The sequence below is a fragment of the Gopherus flavomarginatus genome, chromosome 18 (assembly GCF_025201925.1).
Source record: "Gopherus flavomarginatus isolate rGopFla2 chromosome 18, rGopFla2.mat.asm, whole genome shotgun sequence".
In the NCBI taxonomy this organism is placed as follows: domain Eukaryota; kingdom Metazoa; phylum Chordata; order Testudines; family Testudinidae; genus Gopherus; species Gopherus flavomarginatus.
The window spans coordinates 19596097-19610128 of record NC_066634.1 but is presented as its reverse complement, the minus strand read 5'-3'; the positions used below and the strand labels follow the sequence as shown (position 1 = coordinate 19610128).

The window sequence follows — 14032 nt, the reverse complement described above, 5'->3', positions numbered from 1 at the left end:
CTCCCATTGCTGCTTCACCAACTGTAATGGCCCCTTAACCTCGTGACCATACACAAGTTCAAATGGTGAAAACCCTAAACTGGGATGTGGTACAGCCCTGTAGGCAAACAGCAACTGCTGCAACACTAGGTCCCAATTATTGGAGAATTCGTTGATGAATTTTCGTATCATGGCCCCCAAAGTTCCATTGAACCTTTCAACCAGGCCATTGGTTTGATGGTGGTACGGGGTGGCAACCAAGTGATTCACCCCATGAGTTTCCCACAGTTTTTCCATGGTCCCTGCCAGGAAATTAGACCCTGAATCTGTAAGGATGTCAGAGGGCCAACCTACCCTGGCAAAGATGTCTGTTAGGGCCAGGCACACAGTGTTAGCCCTGGTGTTGCCTAGAGCTACTGCTTCCGGCCATCGGGTAGCAAAGTCCACTAAAGTCAGTACGTACTGCTTTCCTCTGGTCGTCTTTTTTGGGAAAGGGCCCAGAATATCCACAGCTACTCGCTGAAATGGGACCTCAATTATGGGGAGTGGCTGGAGAGGGGCCTTGACCTGGTCTTGAGGCTTTCCCACTCTTTGGCATACCTCACAAGACCGGACATACTTGGCAACATCCTTGCCCATCCCCTCCCAGTGGAAGGACTTCCCCAACCGGTCTTTGGTTCTGTTCACCCCAGCATGGCCACTGGGATGATCATGGGCTAAGCTTAAGAGCTTCCCTCGGTACTTAGTTGGAACCACCAACTGTTTTTGCGGCTGCCATTCTTCCCGGTGTCCACCAGAAAGAATTTCCTTGTATAAAAGTCCTTGGGCTATAACAAACCGGGATCGATTAGAAGAGCTGAGAGGCGGTGGGGTGCTCCGTGCCGCCGCCCAAGCTTTTTGAAGGCTGTCATCCGCTTCCTGCTCAGCCTGGAACTGTTCCCTTGAGGCTGGGGTCACCAGTTCTTCCTCAGACTGTGGACTTGGGCTTGGTCCCTCTGGAAGCGATGTAGGTGATGGGGTTGTTTCCGTTGCTGGTGAACCGCTCTCCGCTGGTGCACCTGAGGGTATTTCAGGCTCTGGCTGAGCCTTTTGGGTATGGCTGTCTTTTGCTTCTGCCAGTTCTGGCTTGCTGGCGCCCTCTGGCGTTGAGGTTGAAGATGTGGTTGCACTTGCTGGTGCTGGTTGCTGTTCCAGTTCCGGGCCTGGGACTGGAGATGCTGTGGCTGTTTCAGTGGTAGGCATGGAATCCGGGTCCACTACCTCTGTCTGGGTCTCTGGTAACACAGACGGGGCCTCTGTGGACGGTTCAGGAACAGGAATGGGTCTGGAAGCTTGCCTGGTTTGGCTACGTGTAACCATTCCCACTCTCTTGGCCCGCCTCACCTGGTTGGCCAAGTCTTCCCCCAGTAGCATGGGGATAGGATAATTGTCATAGACTGCAAAAGTCCACATTCCTGACCAGCCTTTGTACTGGACAGGCAGTTGAGCTGTAGGCAAATCTACAGCTTGTGACATGAAGGGGTAAATTGTAACTTTGGCCTTTGGGTTGATGAATTTGGGGTCAACGAAGGATTGGTGGATAGCTGACACTTGTGCCCCCGTGTCTCTCCACGCAGTAACCTTCTTTCCGCCCACTCTCAAATTTTCCCTTCGCTCCAAGGGTATTTGAGAGGCATCCGGGCCTGGGGATCTTTGGTGTGATGGTGGTGTAATGAATTGCACTCGCATGGTGTTCTTGGGACAGTTGGCCTTGATATGTCCCAGTTCATTACACTTAAAGCATCTTCCATCTGATGGGTCACTGGGCCGAGGTGAGTTACTGGAGACTGGTGAGGTTGAAGGGTAGGGTATCTGTGGCTTTACTTGGGTGGTATGTGGGGTCTTTGGCTGTCCTCGGTTGTAGGGTTTATGGTCTGTGTGCCCCCTGGGGTAATCGTTCCCCTTGACAGTAGCTTTCTTGCTTTCTGCCAGTTCCATCCATTTGGCTCCAATCTCCCCCGCCTCAGCGATATTCTTGGGGTTTCCATCTTGTATGTACCGTGTGATGTCTTCAGGAACACCATCCAAGAACTGCTCCATTTGTATGAGGAGGTTCAGTTCTTCCAAGGTTTGAATGTTGTTTCCTGTTAGCCAGGCCTCATAGTTTTTTGCAATGCAGTAGGCGTGTTTGGGAAATGACACCTCTGGTTTCCACTTTTGGGTTCTGAAGCGCCGACGGGCATGATCTGGGGTTATCCCCATCCTGTATCTGGCCTTGGTTAGAAAAAGTTTATAGTCATTCATTTGGTGCTTAGGCATTTCAGCTGCCACCTCTGCTAAAGGTCCACTGAGCTGTGACCTCAATTCTACCATGTACTGGTCTTCGGGAATGCTGTACCCAAGACAGGCTCTTTCAAAATTTTCCAAGAAGGCCTCGGTGTCATCACCTGCCTTGTAGGTGGGAAATTTCCTGTGCTGCGGAGCAATAATGGGCGCCGGGTTGTTAGGGTTGGCTGGCACATGCAGCCCAGCTTTTGCCAACTCCAGTTCATGTTTTCTCTGTTTTTCCTTCTCTTCATGTTGTTTTTCCATTTCTTTTTGTTGTTTTTCCATTTCTTTTTGGTGTTTTTCCATGTCTCGGCGGTGGGCCGCCTCCTCTTCTTCTTGCTTCCTTCTGTGGGCCAACTCATCTTCTGCTTGTTTCCTTCGGTAGGCCATCTCTTCTTCTTCTAGTTTTCTTTTGTGTGCTGCCTCTTTGATCTGTTCTTCTCTTTCTTTCATCTCCATCTGTCGCCTGTGTTCAGCTTCTTTGATTTGTTCTTCGGCCGCAATTTTTGCCTTAGAAGTCATGATTCCTGTTTTCTTGTGTTGGGGTGCCCTCCGGTGTTTATCTTCTGAACTGCAGGTTCTCTGTTGCCTCCTGAAGTCTGCCTAGCAACAGTGCTTTTTTCCTTTTCTCTCTCTAGCTAATCTTTAATGTCAAGTAAACCTGAAAAACCACTTTATTTGCATTCATATAGTGCTGGTATGACTCTCAATGGGAGTGCTATTGTGTGACAAAAGACTGTTAATAGTCCTTAACGACTTCTGCTTAACATGCAAGCCACAAACTGCCAGAGAGAGCAGAAAAAAAAAATTCTCTCTGGTTCCCTTTTAAAACCAACTGTTTCTCTCTGCTAAAAAGCCCTTAGCAGAGAAGAGAAAAATAAAATATTTCCACTGGCTTCTGGATTCTGTCTATATCATCCCACCAGCTGCCACTCATGTAATAACCTTAGTCCCAGATTTGGACCTTAGCGTCCAAAATATGGGGGTTAGCATGAAAACCTCCAAGCTTAGTTACCAGCTTGGACCTGGTACCTGCTGCCACCACCCAAAAAATTAGAGTGTTTTGGGGCACTCTGGTCCCTCTGAAAAACCTTCCCTGGGGACCCCAAGACCCAAATCCCTTGAGTCTCACAACAAAGGGAAATAATCCTTTTTCCCTTCCCCCCTCCAGGTGCTCCTGGAGAGATACACAGACACAAGCTCTGTGAATCCAAACAGAGTGAATCTCCCTCTCTGTTCCCAATCCTGGAAACAAAAAGTACTTTCCTCTTCACCCAGAGGGAATGCAAAATCAGGCTAGCCACTTCAACACACACAGATCTCCCCTGATTTCTTCCTCCCACCAATTCCCTGGTGAGTACAGACTCAATTTCCCTGCAGTAAAGAAAACTCCAACAGGTCTTAAAAGAAAGCTTTATATAAAAAAGAAAGAAAAAATACAAATGGTCTCTCTGTATTAAGATGACACAATACAGGGCAATTTCTTAAAAGAATATTGAATAAACAGCCTTATTCAAAAAGAATACAAATCAAAGCACTCCAGCACTTATATTCATGCAAATACCAAAGAAAAGAAACCATAGAACTTACTATCTGATCTCTTGGTCCTTACACTTAGAAACAGAAGATTAGAACACAGAACTACTTCTCCAAAGCTCAGAGAAAGCAGCCAGACAACAAAGACCCCAGACACACAATTCCCTCCACCCAAAGTTGAAAAAATCTGGTTTCCTGATTGGTCCTCTGGTCAGGTGTTTTAGGTGAAAGAGACATTAACCCTTAGCTATCTGTTTATGACAGGGGGCTTAACCCCTGAGAGAGAGTGGACCCCCGAGAGGGCTGTCACACTGAAGGGGGTTCCCCCCAGGGACCATATGGAGCCAAGAGGGCACAAGGCCTGTGAGTCCATGACAGCCAGTTTGTCAAAGGGAAGTGGCCATGCACCTGCCTTTGTAATCTGCGCTGAGATTCCCCAAGCACTTCAGCCAAAAGCACACTGCTCTAGGTAAAACAGAAACCAGATCTATTAACCCCAGGAAGACAGATTTTAAATGATTCTAGGTGGCAGGCAGAGAGAGCCAAGCTGGTTACATAAGAAAAAGCTAATTCACAGTGTAAATCCTACAGACTAAGCAAGATTTGAATCAAGCAGTGTCTCGCTCTCACAGACGCTGAAGGCAGCTCACAGTCTCCATACAAAGGCTGGGTTCCCTGCCAGCCTGGGACCAATCTCCCCAGTTCAAAGTCTCCGTCTTCCAGATGTTGAGATGAGGGAGGAGAGAGGCCAAGTGGTGATGTCATTGCTCCTAACACCAGATCTGTGTCTCCACCTGGTGATCACCCACGGGCTCTGGCACCGGCACAACGCTATCTCTCCAATGGACACCCCGCAGCCGGGCCAATTCCTAGAGCTGGAAAATGCCTTGAGCATCGCAGCAGTTCTAGGTTCCCTGGCCTGGTGCTGCCAGTCGCACCCGCTGGGGAAGGCCCTTTGGTGCAGCGCCGAGCCGGAGTAGACATCCTAAAAGTTTAGAATGGGCAGAACATACCGACCCTCCGTTTCCCCCCCACTTTGTCTCTAACCCTCCCCTTGGCCCTGGTGCGGCCCAGCAATTTGCAGAACTGTCTGCGTCAGTGTGTGACTGTTAGAGCCCCGTTAACTATGGGCTCGTAACCCTGGGCTGGCACAGTGCAGGCCAGCCCACAATTTCTCTGCTGGTGCACCCCAGGGAGCTCAAGGTCAGTTGGTTCACTGGGACCCCCCCCCACATGCTTCCAGAGTTGCTATTCCTGAGGTCCTGCTCCCCATCCTGGCCACGTGACCGACAGCCCCGGCTCCGAGAGGTGACCCTGCATTTGGTGAAAATGCAGGTTGGCCCCGTGTGACGCCCAGCAGTGTCTTGTAATCTAGGCCAACAAGGCCTAGGCCTAGGGCGGCAAATTTGCTCGCCCCCCCTCCCCAACTCCACCTCTTCCCCAAATCCCCGGCCTGCCTCCGCCCCCAGGCGCACCGCGCTTCCCTCCTTCCGCCTCCCTCCCAGGCTTGCCGCGCAAAAGCGCTGGGAGGGAGGGAGAAGCGAGTAGTGGTGCAATCGGAGGATAGCGGAGGAGAGGTGAGCTCGGGACGGCGGGCGTGGGAAGTAACTCATGGGGGTGGGGGCAGGGACCTGCTCCCCGCCCCAACTCACCTCCACTCCACCGCTGCCATCCCCCGAGTGCCCCGCAGCTCCTCTTCTCCCCCCTCCCTCCCAGTCTCGCCGTGGGGGAGTGGAGGTGAGCTAGCACGTGGAGGGGGAGGGGAGGCACTTTTTTGAGGGCCTAAGAGTGGCAAATTTGTTAATCCGCCACTGGTGATGCCATCATGTACTGCCCTCACTTCGGTGGCATCTGCAGCTTTCCCCAGCCAGGTGTCGATCTTTTCCTCCTGATCATTGATAAAGACACTGATGTGTGTCGGGCTGAGACCCAATCCCCCAGTAGACATGCCACACAGGGGACAATTCCCCCTTACCAATGCCTTTTTGGGCACTAGCCAACGTATAATATAGACTCTGTGGATCCCAGAGAGTGGAAATTTCCCATCACACAGAGTCAAGTGCCTGATCTGGGCTGACCCACTTCTGCCAGTAGGGTCACTTGTAGCTATGAAACGTACAATCTCATAAAAAACCCGTAACAAGTGTTTGCCAAACCCTATGTCGCATGTTAACTACACTGATGCCCTTCAGTGCAGTACTGATCGTCTCCTGGATCAGCCTTCCCAGGATTTTGCCCAGGATCGATGTCTCACTAACCAGCCTAGTAGGCAAATCATCCTGCTTTTAACTGTGGCATTTCCCCAGATCCCTGGACCTTCCCCAAAAGGTCAAAGATCTGTTAGAAAACCCCACTAATGGTCCTGAGAGCTCCTCAGCCAATTCTTTTGATACTCTTGGGTGCAAGTTATCTGGTCCTGCCGATTGAAACCGGTGTTTCACTTTAGTTCCCGATAGAATAGGATGGTCTCCTCACCACAAAATATATATGGAGCACAGCTGTTTTTCTGTGTTAGGGCTGAGAATGTCAGTCCACAGGATGCCTTCAGTTCCAGGTCTAAGCTCCCGGAGGGAGCAGGAATCCACCCACTCTGGGACAGGCAAAGTCCCAGAGCCTCCACCTCACCCCCCATGGCATGATCCCATCTCTCTCCAGTCTTGTGTCCATGCCAGAAACCCTGGTGCCCCAAACCCCCCTGTCTATTGCACTGAGGGGAGATTTGGGCTGGGTAACAGACAACCCCACCCCCGCCACGGCTGGGAACTCTGGGTTGGTGCGTCAGGAGTCACGGAGCCCGCGCCCCAGTCCAAACATGTCCTGCATCCCATGCCCCACCACCAGCTGTGTAGCCCAGCCACCCAGACCTTCCCCTCTCCCAGGGCAGGGAAAGGACCCACCACCCTGGTCTGCTGCCACCCGGCCTGGACCCCCCTAGACAAAGGGAAGGGCACATGGGATGGCCGAGCCAGGTGAGGCCGGCCCTGCAGCCCCAGGGCCCTGCCCAACCCAGTCCTTGCGCTGTGTCAGGGTTGGTCACGGCAGAGTGATCGCCTATCTCTGTGTAGCCAGCGGCCTCTGCTCCCCAATGCCATGCTGGAACCGCCATCTTTGACAAATAACATTTGCAGAATCTTGCAGAATTTTAAAATATTGTGCATGGAATTTTTTTAATTTTTTTTGGTGCAGAAGGCCCTCAGGAGTACCATTCACATGGCAGGTAACCAGAGCTCTCGAGCCAGGGAGGAGCCAGATGGACATCGACCCAGCTACAGAGAGCACATTGGTCTGCATTTTCCTTCCCAAAGAATCCACTGCAAAGGGTCACTGGGCTTTAAAGCCGGGGACTGTGTGACAGAGTGGGAGATTTTCTTGTTTTTTCCAATGGTTCACATGCAGCGGAAGTGGGACTCAGTTTCCCTAGGTGTTACTGGTTTAATGAGGTGGTGGGAGAGGGAGTTTGTTGTTACACAGGGCCAGCAAATGGCCTAGAGAATGGATACCCCAGTGACTGGTGACCAGCAGGCCCAGCTCGGGAGTCACAGCCGGTTCTGCCCAGTGGGAGGAATGGGCTGCAGAGAGAGGGCCCAGTGACCTGACCAGCCAGAGGAGCCAGAGGACAGAAGAGAGGAGATGAGGCCCAGGCAACTCTGTTTACCTGGATCAAAGACAATGGACAGAAGCAGGGCTTGGGGCTGGTGATATCAGATGCCCAGCTGGGAAGAAGGGGGGCTGGGGGCTGGACAGGGGGAGGCCATCAGAGCCCACCTGGATGCAGGGGAGAGTTGGATGTGCTGTGCTGAAGGAGGCCAGGCCTGAGAGTTTCCTGTGCTGTGTTCAGCTGCTCAATAAACCCTCCTGTTTTACGCTGGTCTAGAGAACAGGGTTGCATCATCCCCTTTTGGGGGGCTGGAACCCTGGGGGTCCAGAGCAAGTGGACTCCCTGAGGGGGCCCACAGCGAGAGACTGACGTGCTAAGGCTCAGAGAGGTGCGGCTCCAGGAGAGAGAGTGGACCTCCAGGAGAAGGGCTGTCACACTGAAGGGGGTTCCCCTCACGGCAAGAGTGGGCATGATCTGTGAGTCCGTGACAGACTGACACTCGAGCGACCAGCCGTTGCAGCAGCTGGCTGCATGTGGCGTTACTGGGCTATAAAGCGGGAGCGATCCTGGCTGCATGTGGCGTTACTGGGCTATAAAGCTGGGGGAGATCCTGGCTGCATACAGCATTACTGGGTGGTAAAGCTGGGGATGATCCTGGCTGCATGCGGCATTACTGGGCTATAAAGCTGGGGGCGATCCTGGCTGCATGCAGTGTTACTGGGCTATAAAGCTGGGGGAGATCCTGGCTGCATGCGGCGTTATTGGGCTATAAAACGGGGGGTGATCCTGGCTCCCTGCGGTGTTACTGGTCTATAAAGCTGGGGGCGATCCTGGCTGCGTGCAGCGTTACTGGGCTATAAAGCTCGGGGCGATCCTGGCCGCATGCGGTGTCACTGGGCCATAAAGCTGGGGCCATCCTGGCTGCGTGCTGGGGTATGCTGAGCGGCAAGTAAGGGCTGTTCCAAAAGCCAGTGGTGGCTGGTGAGGAATATCCCTGTCACAGGGCTGCATTCCCGCCGCTCGGGCAGTTATGGACGTTCACCCACACTCTACTTAGACGGCTGTGACCAAGCCCAGGGAGGACCAGGCAGGAGGCTTGGGCACAGCCGCCTACCTGTCCCCAGTGAGACTGAGCAGTGTGGGATCAAGGGAAGCCCCCGTCTCCTTATGATTCAGGAGGGGGATAGGAAGGCCACGGCTAGGAAGTGGACCCCTCCTCGGCTCTCCAAACAGAGACAATCCACTCTGGGGTACCAGGCGGGGGGTGGGGTGGACAAAGCCGGTGGAGCTGTCTATCGTGGGGGGGATGCAAGGGACCAGAGCCCCTGAAACCACAGAACTTTGGGGGCTCTCAGCTAAGGGGGGGCTGAGGTCTTGGGGAGCTGAGTAGGGCGGAGAAACTGGCAGGGGTGAGAAACCTGCTGAACAGACGCGCGTTTTACCTGTGCTGGTTCACGCTTCGTCCTCGGGCCGGGGGGCCAGGACTTGCTGGTGGGCTTTTCCTGCACACCAGGGCCGGGCTGGGCTTGGGCTCAGAGCGTTTGTCCAGCCCCGTTACACGGTGACCGGGCGAGGGCTGGGCATGGCTGGGAGCTGCTTTGGGGGGATTCGGGACGGGGGGACGCTGGGGTCACTGCAAACAGTAACGGGGCGGCCCCTTGGGGGGCACCAGACGGGGAGGTCTCCAGCTGCCCTGAGGGGAGGCTGAGGCAGGATCCAAGTGCCTGGCAACGGGCATCGATCTTTGCTGGGGTGGGGGAGTCCTTTGCTCTCAGCCCTGCCCCTGTCTTTGAGCCCCGGGCTGCCCCCTAACCTCCAGCGCCCCTCCCTGCACCATGCACTCCAGTGCAGCAACGGGGGGCCATGCGCAGGCCCTGGCAGCATCCATCCCCTTGTGCTGTGGTGTTTCCTCTGGCGCCAGCACAGGGCCAGGCAGGGAGCCCCCGGCCCGGCAGAGCTGTCAGGGGTGGGGAATGTCGGGGGGCCTGGCAGAGCCCTCGGGGGTGGGGAATGTCGGGGAGCCCAGCAGAGCCGTTGGGGTGGGGAATGTCGGGGGTCCCGGCAGAGCCATCGGGGGTGGGAAATGTCAGGGAGCCCAGCAGAGCCGTTGGGGGTGGGGAATGTCGGGGAGCCCAGCAGAGCCGTTGGGGTGGGAAATGTCGGGGTTCCCAGCAGAGCCATCGGGGGTGGGGAATGTCGGGGAGCCCAGCAGAGCCTTTGGGGTGGGGAATGTCGGGGGTCCCGGCAGAGCCCTCGGGGGTGGGGAATGTTGAGGAGCCCAGCAGAGCCGTTGGGGTGGGGAATGTCGGGGGTCCCGGCAGAGCCATCGGGGGTGGGAAATGTCAGGTAGCCCAGCAGAGCTGTTGGGGGTGGGGAATGTCGGGGAGCCCAGCAGAGCCGTTGGGGTGGGGAATGTCGGGGGTCCCGGCAGAGCCATCGGGGGGGGCAGCATGTTGTCAGGGAAAGGGGTGGTCCAGTATCCTCATCTCATGGGCACCTCTGCCCTAAAGGTCTGCTCAGCCGGGGGCGCCGATCTCACAGGGTCCCTGCAATGGAGCAGACAGCAACAGGGATGTCACATGGGCCCAGACCCGAGGGGCGGGGGGCAGAGGCTACAGGCCGGGGTTTACAGGGGATGCTGGGAGTGCAAGGGTGGGGGAATAGGATGGGGGACAGAGTAGCTGGGGTGGGGAGGGGAATGGCTGGGTTGGAGGTCGTGTGGTGGAGAGAGAAGGGGATCATGGGGTGAGGGGAAGGGGGCTGGGCTGGGGGATGTGACCCCTGGGGTGGAGAGGGCAGGGAGCTGGGCTCGGGGCCAAGGGCGGAGGGAGCAGGAGTTGAGGGCCATGGGGCAGAGGAGGGAGGGGCTGGGAACCATGGGGCGGAGGAGGGAGGGCTGGGGACAGGGGCGGCTCTAAGTACTTTGCCGCCCCAAGCAGGGCAGGCAGGCTGCCTTTGGCGGCTTGCCTGCGGGAGGTCCCCGGTCCCGGCTGGGGAACACGGGGTGGAGGGAGCAGGGGCTGGGGGCCATGGGGCAGAGGGGGCTGTTGTGGGAGCCGTGGGGTGGAGGGAGCAGGGGGACATGGGGTGGCGGGAGCGGGGGCTGGGGTGGGGGCCACGGGGTGGAGGGGGCAGAGGCTGCAGGGCGGTGGGAGTGGGGGTCATGGGGCACAGGGAGCGGGGGTTGGGGACCCGGGATGGACGGGGCTGGGGTGGAGGTGGTGGGGCCTGGAAGCTGGGGGTTTAGGGAGCAGGGGCTGGGGGGCAGAAGGGGTGGGGGCTGGAAGCTGTGGGTGGAAGGAGCAGGGGCTGGGGGCCATGGGTTGGTCAGTCCTTACCGACATCTGGGCCTCATAGCTCCGTCGCAGGCCTCCATGATCACGGCCCTTCTGCAAGGGGACAGCAGGGGTCAGCCCAGAGGCAGTGCCTGGCCCCCTCGCTACCCCACCCCTGGGGTCCCCTGAGGGCCAGGGGGTTCTCACCCCCTCTTGTCCCATGGAGTCATAGGGCAGGCCCTCAGGCCCGTGTGCTGGGGCTGCCATGTAGTGGGGTGCGCTCGCTGTGGGGGGTCTGTACTCACTTGCTGGCCAGACCCCCGCCGGGGGGCAGGCTGGGGTTCACCTCGGACGCCAGGCACCGGAAGGTGGCCACGAGGCTGGCAGCCCCCTGCTCCTGCAGCTCCCCATACAGCTCTGTGGGGAGAGGGGCTGGCGCGTGACTGGCTCTGCCCAGGCACTCAAAGCCCCGCTCTGCCCTCCACCGTACCTGGTTATCCCCTCCCCGCTGCCCCTGCCCCCATCCCGTTCTCACCCATCTGCCTCTGCCCTCTCCCTGCCTTCCCCCTGCTGCCCCTGCCCTCCCCCATTTCCCTCCCTGTTGCCCTTGGCCTCCCATGGCCTGAGGGGCAGTAGCTGCCACAGGCAGGCATGGGCGCCTCCCGATCTGGGTCCCATGGTCTAGCTGCCCCATAGCCAAAGGCCTGGTGCTGCCCAGAGCTTGACCTCACCCACCTGCCACCCGACTCTCCAGGTGTGCGTCCAGCTCCCTCTCCTTCTGCAGGGCAGCCTGGGAGGTGCCAGGGGCCCCCCGGAAACACACCACCATGCAGGTCATGTTGTCGCGGCTTCCCTGGGCAGAAGAGAATCAACTGGGTCGGGGGGGGGGGACTGAGGGTGGGGACAGGTGGCTGTAGGGGGCTCTGATGAGTCACTGGAATGGTGGGAGCCCATGGGGGCATTATGCCTGGATACGGCCCAGTGTGGAGCCCACGGGCCCATACAACAGCCAGATAAGGAGAGCAGCCTGATCTGCACTTCCCCAGCCCACCGCAAGAAATCCATCCAACTAGACAGTGTTGGGGGGGGGTCCCTCATCTCCCCCCACCCCTGCTCCAAACCTCTGGCCAGGCAGAGATAACAGAACCACTGGCTGCTGGAGGGGAAAGGCCCCATGTCCCACTCCCTTCCCCCTGAGCCAGCCAGTCCCTGCCCTGGGGGCAGATGGGAACCGGCGCCCCCTAAAGGGGAAAGGTCTCATGTCCCACTCCCTTCCCCCTGAGCCAGCCAGTCCCTGCCCTGGGGGCAAAAGGGAACCAGTGCCCCTGAGAGGAGAAAGGTCCCATTCCCTGCCCCACCTCACTCTGCTGCTGGCTGGAAGCCAGTGACCGCTAGAGCCCAGTGGCCCTGCCCCCCATCCCTGCCTCATCTTGTAGATCCCAGCGTCCAGGACCTCCTCGCACACGGCCTGCGGGTCCCCGCCGAGCAGCAGGCAGGAGCGGACGAAGGTGCAGAGCCCCTCGGTGTCGAAGGCGTCCCAGACGCCGTCGCAGGCCAGCACCAGGAACTCATCCTCACCAGGGCAGCGCGCCAGCTCGTACACCTCGGGCTCGGGCGACACCAGCTGCTCCGTCTGGCCCCGCCAGGCCACGACCTTGTAGTAAAAGTCAGCCAGGGCGCGGGAGACGACCAAGGAGCCGTTGACACACTGCAGCAGGACGGTGCCGCTGGCGTTCTCGATGCGCTCCCACTCCCGCGGCCGTCTGGGCTTGAGGATCCTCCGTGTAGAAGGTGAGGCGTCTGGCCTGGCACAGCAGCGCCCACGAGTCGCCCAGGTTGATGAAGTAGAGGTGGCGCGGTGAGACCAGCACGGCCACGGCGGTGGAGCCAGCGTGCTCCCACCCCTCGGCATGGGCCAGCGCCTGCATGCGGCTGTCAATGCGCAGGAAGCCCCCCGCACTGTCTCCTTCACCAGCCCAGGTGACTTTGCCTCCCCTGTGCAGGCCTCGCCCACCACCACCTCCCCCAGCAGGTGGTGGGCGCAGAACTGTGCCACCGTGCTGCCCGCGTGCCCATCGTACACGGCAAAGAAGGCCCAGGTGGCCACAGCACCTGGCAGCTGGGGCTGAGCCCTGTGAGCTTCCTCCATGTGTGCCGGCCAGCCCTGCATGGCGCCCAGCCCATAGCACAGCCCACTTCCCGCACCCCGCTCCAGCAGCTTCTCCATCCGTGGTGCCTCCAGGAAGGAGCCAGGCCCCTTGCCACGCTCCACCTTGAAGAGACGTGAAACCATCTGCTCCGCCTGCGACACCAGCAGCCGCACAAAGGTCGCCATCCTGTGCCCTGGGTACTCACCCTGTTCCCAGGCCTGGTGCCCCCAACCAACTGCCGTGGGGAATCATCCAGTGCCCGAGCCTGGTGCCCTGGGCCATCACCACTTGGTACCAGCCCTCTGATCTCTGCAAGTTTCAGTTTCTCAGCCCCAGGAGCTGACCCATGCACCTGCCAACTCCCTGGGGCCTTCCTGGCGTCCCCCCCATGGTGCCCTGCAGCCGGCTTGCCCCCTGGCAGCCCCAGGGACACATGCACTGCAGGGGCTGCCGTGGCTCTGTCCTCCCTGGCACCATAATTCCTCATCCTGTAGCTAAATATGGAATGTTAAATCTCCTAAGCCCTGCCCGGCCATGGCCCAGCAGGCAGCTTGGGCCGTACGAGGTTGGTGTGTGGGTAGCGGGACCCCGGGCCCACCCCGCCCTAGCCACTGTGCGTGTTCTGCAGAGTGCAGACAGATTGGCAAGCGAGCTGTGAGCGGTGGCTGGATGGGGAGGGGCCGGGAATAAGGGGGATGGTGGGAATGCAGAGCAGGAGGGAGAGGATGGGTGCGTGGGTGGGTGGGTGTGGAGGAGAGGGACAGGGTGGGCGGTGGAGTGGCACCAGGGAGATTGAGGGGGCTACAGAGACAGAGCAGTTGGAAGGGGTGGGGGATGGGCAGGGGGGAGACATAAGCAAGGAGGGGACTAGGCCTACGGTGCCATCATTAAAGTGTCCATTTTCCCATCAGCAAGCTGTCCGGGGGCCATTCCCTTCAGGGCTGGGGGAGCAGCAGCAGGGCCCAGCTGGGGTTGTGGTGTGGGGTGGAGCAGCAGGGCCCACCTGGCCTAGGCTGCTTTTCTCCCAGCTTGAATTCAGGGCTTCTCCCCGCATAGCTTCACATAGAAACTTGACTTGTTTTCACTTCCTGTCCCAAACTGCTGGCCACTGTTGCTGGGTGACTGTATTTATGGATCCTACCTCCCCGCAGAGGTGGCTGCATCTCAGCACCAGCCGACTGATCCCT

General features: G+C 58.0%; 1 protein-coding gene across 1 annotated transcript; it reads right to left on the bottom strand.

Annotated features, from left to right (window-relative positions):
• Nucleotides 1-9902: 9902 nt before the first annotated feature.
• Nucleotides 9903-13030, bottom strand: PPM1N (protein phosphatase, Mg2+/Mn2+ dependent 1N (putative)). The gene is given in 6 exon segments (XM_050928244.1): nt 9903-9966; nt 10759-10809; nt 11427-11543; nt 12120-12466; nt 12468-12649; nt 12652-13030. Coding segments are annotated over 6 exon segments (1140 nt in total).
• Between the last annotated feature and the right edge of the window lie 1002 nt (nt 13031-14032).